The sequence below is a fragment of the Poecilia latipinna genome, unplaced genomic scaffold (genome assembly GCF_001443285.1).
Source record: "Poecilia latipinna isolate Pla-1442-1.1 unplaced genomic scaffold, P_latipinna-1.0 Scaffold358, whole genome shotgun sequence".
Taxonomy (NCBI): Eukaryota; Metazoa; Chordata; class Actinopteri; order Cyprinodontiformes; family Poeciliidae; genus Poecilia; species Poecilia latipinna.
In genome coordinates, this window is record NW_015112974.1 from 24,551 (window position 1) to 31,750 (window position 7,200).

Genomic DNA, 7,200 nt, shown 5'->3' on the forward strand with positions numbered 1-7,200 from the left:
GGGGGATATATATTTAAAGGCTGAAGGGGTGTGTGTGTGTCTCTGTGTGTCTCTCTCTGTGTGTGTGTGTGTCTCTGTGTGTCTCTCTCTGTGTGTGTGTGTGTCCTCTCTCTCTCTCTCTGTGTTGGGCGTTCGGGGCAGCAGCAGCTGCTCGGTTCAGTCCGCTGCATTCAGCAGGGCTCCTCATGACTCCATTGTTCAGGAATTACCTCCAGTTCTCCAACCAAACTTCAGACGGTTTCCTGTCCGGCTGGCGAAGCTGAAAGAAACTTCATGGATTCATTCAGTGGAGAAAAACATCCAAAGTTCAAGATAAATGGTCACCATGATGGACAGACGCTACAGCTGTGGTGATTAGAGACGGATCTTTGACCGCCCATTTGTCCTCTAGATCAGGGTGTCCAAAGTGTGGCCTGGGGGCCATTTGTGACCCTTGAAATGATTTTGATCGGCCCCTGACTGCAAATCATGAACGGCAGAAAATGTGACCGATAATCAATAGTTCATCCCAAAAATGTTTAAATTGTGTTTTTCTTTTAACAAGGCAGCAGTTTGAAACCTTTTTATGCTCTGGATCTTTAAGGATTTATAGATTTCATTAAAATTTCACTTATCAATTATCAGGAAAATTAAAAAAATATATATTTTTTGCATGAATTTTGCATGTAGTTGTTGACCACAGTGACGAAACGTTTGGACTCCATGTTGGTCTGGACCCGGCGGCTCCGGGGCCACATGGGGCCCTGCAGACCCTCCAACGCTCAGGATTAAGATCCAGTTAAATTAAATTATAATTTGAAGACACGTTTAAAATGTTGACATGTTTTTTATTAAATGCTAGCTTTAGCCATTTCCCTGAACGGTTTCATATAATTTATCCAAAACGTCTCCAGTAACTCTGATCTTCTCTGTAGGTTACAAACGTTGTGGAGGTTTTGTGCAACATGTTGGATATTTTGGCTTCTGCTTCTCTGGACCAAACACTTGAATAAATAAAGTATTTTTGAATTAAATTGAAACTGAACGTGTTGATAAATGTTGGCAATCTCATCAGTTTTCCATTGCTGCTGTTAGCGGATGTAGCTTGTGCATCAGATGTACAGATGTACCAGAAACATGCAAAAACAAAGGTTCCATTTGGAGCTTTTTATATAAACAAAAATGTAATTAGTTGCCTAATTAATTAATCAGCATTTTTGGGAAAAATCAAAATGGCACCTGTGTAACGTTATATCTGTACCCCAGGAAAACAGGAAGTGACAGACTTCAAATTAAAGGTTCCTAGAAATTTTGATCAACTTTAAAAAGTAAATTATGAACTACAAAAGCACTTCAGTATAATTTCAAGCATTGGAACAAATCTGAATTTAAATGCTTCACAGCACATTTTCATTTAATTGTTTGCCAGATGATGAGAGGCGTTTTGTCTCGGTTTTCCTCGCGGGTCGTACTCAGACTGCGTATCTGTGTCTGTTTAGAGTTTCGGCGGCTGATGCTGTGGAGCCGTCGGCTCTATGAACGCCTTCAGATCTCAGTGTTTGGACTCTGCTGCCCAGGGGAAAGTAAAAGGGCAGAGCTGCTCTGAGCAACCAGAGGGAATGGCACAACTGTCGCTGCAGGAACGCAGGATGACTCCTGCTGATGTACATGTTTCACAGCTGCTTACAGGAACAGAAGTGGAAATTATTGGAAATTATGAATCACTGTGCATGACGGGTAACAAAGCGTCGCAGGACTCAGAGGGCTGCTTGCATCGCCTGAAATGTCAAAGTGTCGCCTTACAGGGAGCTCATATTTTTAGCTTGGGCGGGCGGTTCTGCAGGCTCAGAGTTTAGTGTCTGGCCCACGTCCCATGGAGATCTGAATCTGGAGCCTTCAGTGTCCTCACACCTATTTTTAAAGGGGGGTAGGTGGAGTTTCCCGTCTCTCTTGCTCCCAGACTGAGTTTGGGTCACAGCGGTTGGGTGTTGCCACTCTGGTCTCCTGCTGGTACCCCAACGCTCCTCCGACCGAACCTGCACATTTACGTTTCCCAAAACGTCCCCAATGGATCAGCACAAGCTGCACTCGGCAGGCGTCCAGGAGAAGCTGGAGATCATCGGGGTGGAGGACGAGGCCGGCAACCCCATCAGCGCCCTCACCATCCTGTCTCTGCTGGAGCGCGTGGCCGGCATCATCGACAACGTCCAGTCCTGCCAGCAGCGCATGGAGGAGCGTCAGCTGGAGCTGGAGAACAACATCAAGACCATCCAGGGCGACGTCCTGAAGCTGGCCAAAGACCACAGCGACACCAGCGGCACCGTGGAGAAGCTCCTGCAGAAGACCCGCAAGGTGAGCGCCAACGTCAAGGAGGTCCGCACGCGCGTGGAGAAGCAGAACGTCCGAGTCAAGAAGGTGGAAACGACGCAGGACGAGCTGCTGACGCGCAACAAGTTCAGAGTGGTCATCTACCAGGTAAGACGAGACGCCGCGAAGGTCTGTGAAGCCGTCAGCGCCTGGACTGAAACCAGAGAGGGAGGCGTTCAGTTTCAGGGGGTTTTCCCACCTGATAGTCCAGTAGACCTGGTTTGATTTGGGACCAAACCTTCACCACCTGCTCATCTCCAGCTGCTCTGAGTCAAACCAACCTGTTCCCCTCCTGGCCTGTGGGGGCGCTGCACCAACAACCACTGAAGCAAACGACACAAAAACCTCTGAAGACACTGAGAGCAACTTCCTTCTTCACCAGATGGAAACAAGATGGAGGCGTCAAATTTTAGTGGTTGGAGGATTTCTCTTTAGTCTAGCACTTTTGTTTTGGTTTAATTTACCCAGAATGCCTTGGGCTCGTCCGCTTCCTGAGTTCACTTCAACCAGAAACGGCCAGAATTTGGTCGATGATGCATTCACACCTCTCCGAACCAACTGGGTTTTCTAGAAAACCAAAGTAGATTTTGATCATTTGGACTGAACTGAATTCACCCTGAGGGGGATTCTCCGTCTTCAGGTCGACATTTTAAAACGATTCATTTTAAAACGACTCTCCGTCTTCAGGTCGACATTTTAAAACGATTCATTTTAAAACGATTCTCCGTCTTCAGGTCGACATTTTAAAACGATTCATTTTAAAACGATTCATTTTAAAACGATTCTCCGTCTTCAGGTTGACATTTTAAAACGATTCATTTTAAAACGATTCTCCGTCTTCAGCAGAAGATTCAGGCAGATTGGGTTTGAAATGCCCGTTTTAAACCCAATCTGCCTGGTCGAGCTCAGCGCGCACCGATTACGAATCCCATCTAAACTGAAAAACATTGAAGCTCAAATCTGAGTTTAGTCAGTGAAGAAGGCGGATATTTTTCTTTAAGAGGAACCGTAGAGTAATTATCAGGAATAAAGGAAAACTGGGCCAGATGTTAACTGATGAACTGTAAGTCACATCATTAGGAGGCTGAGCAGCAGCAGCAGTGAAACGAAGGGCAGCTGAAGGTCAGACTCAGAAGAGCCTCGACTCTGACGCGGTAATTTATAGGAAAAGCTTCATCGTTATGGAGAGGGGGCAGCAGACCCTGATCAGGTCGGCTGGAAGCAGGAAAATACGGAGCGACGCCTCAGTTAGAGCCAGAAACAGCAGCTGTTGGATGAACCAAATGCCTTTCATCTGCAGGAACCTGTTCTGATCCGTAAGAGTCCGAACCAGCAGGAACATGGACGGGCTGCGGATCCGGTTCTGTCTGACTGAAGGCGGGTCGGCTTCGGGCCAACAGGACAGTCAGCTTTCAATCAGAGCATCAGACTCTGTGGTTCCTGGATTTATGGGGAAATAAAAGGCAATAATTTGGGTTATTCAGCCTGCATGAAACAAAAAGTTATTCATTCATTCACAAATACCACAGCGTCAAACTAAAGTTTTAACTGCTTAGTTTATAAGCTAAATATTAAGCTCCAAACTAAATGCTTCGGTAACTAGATAAATATTTAGCTTGTCCAGAACTAACTACATATTTAGTTAACATAGAGTTAATATTTCACTCTAAATATTTAGATCTTTAATAAATATTTAGCTTGCTAATTAAATATTCAGTTAGAAACTGTGACGTTTATAAATGAATGAATGTCTTTGTTTTTTTTACCCTTTTAGCCGTTTTTGACACTAAATAACCCAAATTACTGCTTTATCTCTGACTGTGTAACGTTTCATTTATCTTCTGCCTATTAAAGACCAAACCCAACGATGCTCTGATGGGCCGATCTGAGTGTTTTATCTCTATTAAATACTCAATAAATTGTTCATTCGTTGTTCAGATCAGCTGATGGAGACAATCAGCTGCTTTTTCACATCCAGTTTCTCTCAGATCAAATGTAAATTATTTCTTATTAAAGGATTACAGGGAGGATCTCTGGAGTCTGAGCTGGAACTTCGGATTCAGTGGAGGGAGCTGTGGGAGGATTGGAAACCAGTCCTCCAGGAGGATAAACTGGTTTCCAGAGTGGATTAATCAGGGCTGCTGCTTGTTTCTGTTGCTGTTTATGGACGGAGCTGAAGGTGGAGCAGCAGAGAGGAGGGGGTCTAACCCAACAGGAACAGCAAAATGAGATTTTAATTGATATGAATTCATCCTGGACGTTTTTTACTGAGGGTGACTTTAAACTCAGTAATGTAAATTAATGTTTACATTAACTATACATTATTCTGTATCCTGGCAAAAACCCTGAAGACGACAGGAAGTGGTTGGAGGATGATGGCGCAGCGATTTTTAATGATTTATGGTGTGAACAAACTTGTTCACGTGATTTTTATGTGTCTTATTTAATGGAAATTGTGAAATGATGTTTTTTTTTGGCCTTAGTGGAATTTTGACATCTGCAGCTGATGATGAACTGATGACTGGGACTGAAGCTTCAGCAGCTCCACCTTTTATTTGATTGGTGAATTATTGAAATGTGCTAACATGTAGCTCCTCTCTGAACACGCAGAGGCTAACAGCCGTGATGCTAACAGCAGCTAGTTAGCATAGCATCTGAGTGTTTCAGCTTCTCAAACTGCATGTCATTCTGAATATTTTAGAGAAAATCTCAGGGGTTCTGACCAACGTTTCTTCTTCTACTGTTTTATTCAGCTGAAGTTTATCTGGTCATTGTGTTGAGCGCCACCATCAGGACACATTCAGAAGCAACAATAAGAGCAAAGAAATCAGGTTTTTAAGTTGCCTAAAGTGTTAACAAGTTGCTTGTAGTGTTTTCCAGACTGCTTTGCCTCCTTTTAGCTCTTCATGTAAACATTTCATTTTCACATTTAGCATTTTACAAACTATTTTTTCGGGGTCTGAGTAAAAGCTCGGCTGTGTGCGGCGCTGCAGGTTCGTTCAGAATAGAAACCGGAGCTCAGTGTGCAGCGAACAGCTGCTGTGGATCTGTGACAGAGGGGCCTATTCTGGGATGGCATCACTCTCCTGCTGCCTGCCAGGAGGGACAGGCCATAAACTGCTGCCACCCGCAGTCGGAGGCGCAGCGCCACACGGGGTCCAAGCGCAGGCTGGACCCTGACAGGACAGTAAGACAGCAGAGTTACATCATGTGAAATATTTAGACCTGCAGGGCTCTGTGGCCACCAGGGGGCAGCAGAGAAATAATCGTCTTCAGCATATAATCCAAACTGGTAACGGTGACATCAGTGTGACCTCTTTTGGATCCAGTCTGGATTTAATTAGGACAAAAACGTCAGATTTAATTTTGGAGAGCAAATCTACTCTGGCGGCCATCTTGTCTATACGGTATGCCTGAAACGCCAAACTAAAGTGACTTTAATCATCTTCAGGTGTTGAGTTCAGTTTTCATTTTTAGCTTTGCTCACAGACGTGAATCCACTGTCTGTGCATCGCCAGCAGCCAGGAGGAGCTGCTGACTGCTCCTCCAGACTAGCCAGCAGCAATTAGCAAACATCTGGTGGAGCTGCTGAGCTCACTATAGCAGCTGCTGCTCAGAGCAAGTCTGGTAAAAATGTTAAAGGGTTAATAGAGGAGCCATGTTGGGATGACTTCCTGGAGGCGGAGCTTCAGAAAGAGCAGGAGCTTCTTAAAGAGACAGAGACCCAGTTTCAAGGTTTTAAATTACAAAGGCAAATTGCTTTTGTCATATTTATAGTATTTTCTTAAGAGTTGAAGTTAACATAGCACATAAAACGGCATTAATTCTTCAACTTTTAATCTATTTTCAGGATAGTTTTAAAGCCAGCAGTTTGTTCTTGTTTTTTGGCAGCTGAGAAATGAGTCTGTTTTTATCTGCAGCCTCAGCTGAACGTCACCATTAATAATCGTTTTCTTCAGTCGCTGCCTGTGGCTCCACCGCCTGACCCCGTGGTCTCGGTCCGACCCGGTTTGATCCCGGCGGTCCGACCTTGTGTCGGGTTTCCTCCTGAGGCATGTTCTGTCTTTTTACTGATACGGCTGCATTCCTCCTGCAGCTGTTTGTCATTGCTGGAGGAAGAAAGATGGCGGCTGCCGGTATTCAGGCGGAGATCGATGGCTGGCGCCGTCCGCCCACAGCCCACGCCGCCGTCCGCCAGGCTGAGGTCATGGCTTTAGTTTGTGATCCTGCTGCATGCTGGGTAAAACATTCACCTCATCTTCTGATTCCCTTATTGATCCAGTTTATCTCACTGAATCTCTGGTAAACTGAGGTTTCTGTGTTTTTTTTAAAGATTTTAATAAATTTTGGAATTGGGGTTTTAATGCAGATGGTTTCTGCAGATGTTTGTGTTTCTTTGAGGCCTGTTTGACTTTTTATCTCTTGTTTGGTGAGTCTCTGCACATCGTTGGTGTTTTAAGGAGTCCGTCTGATCTTTAAGCCGTTAAATTTTCATGTTGTTTTGCTCTTTGTAGATCCTTTCATTGTCAGTTTTTGGCACCATTTTTAAAATAGAGAAGCTTGTAATGTTTTTTTATTGGGATTTCATAAAACAGACCAACACTAATGATGTTATTTTCAAACATTTTTAACAATTTGAACCTGAAAAATGTGGTGTGGATTTGTAAACATCCAGCCAGAGACACCAGGTAGGTAAAAATCTATTCATGTGTTCAAATGGCCTAGTCAAATTCAAAAGGACACTACAGTCCTCCGAGTTATATTTGAGTAAAAAAGGCTCATTCTGTATCTCTCCGTATCGTCTCTCCGTATCATCTCTCCGTATCGTCTCTCCGTATCGTCTCTCCGTATCGT

The 7,200-nt window shown here is 44.3% G+C and overlaps 1 protein-coding gene across 1 annotated transcript in view; it reads left to right on the forward strand.

Annotated features, from left to right (window-relative positions):
• Nucleotides 1–1,155: 1,155 nt before the first annotated feature.
• The window catches only part of cavin4a (caveolae associated protein 4a), a 12,737-nt gene continuing 6,692 nt past the window's right edge, over nucleotides 1,156–7,200 (forward strand). The window contains exon 1 of the mRNA XM_015036144.1: nucleotides 1,156–2,454. Within this exon, the coding sequence (XP_014891630.1) occupies nucleotides 2,047–2,454 (408 nt within the window). The 5' untranslated portion in view covers nucleotides 1,156–2,046. The remainder of the gene's footprint in view (nucleotides 2,455–7,200) is intronic.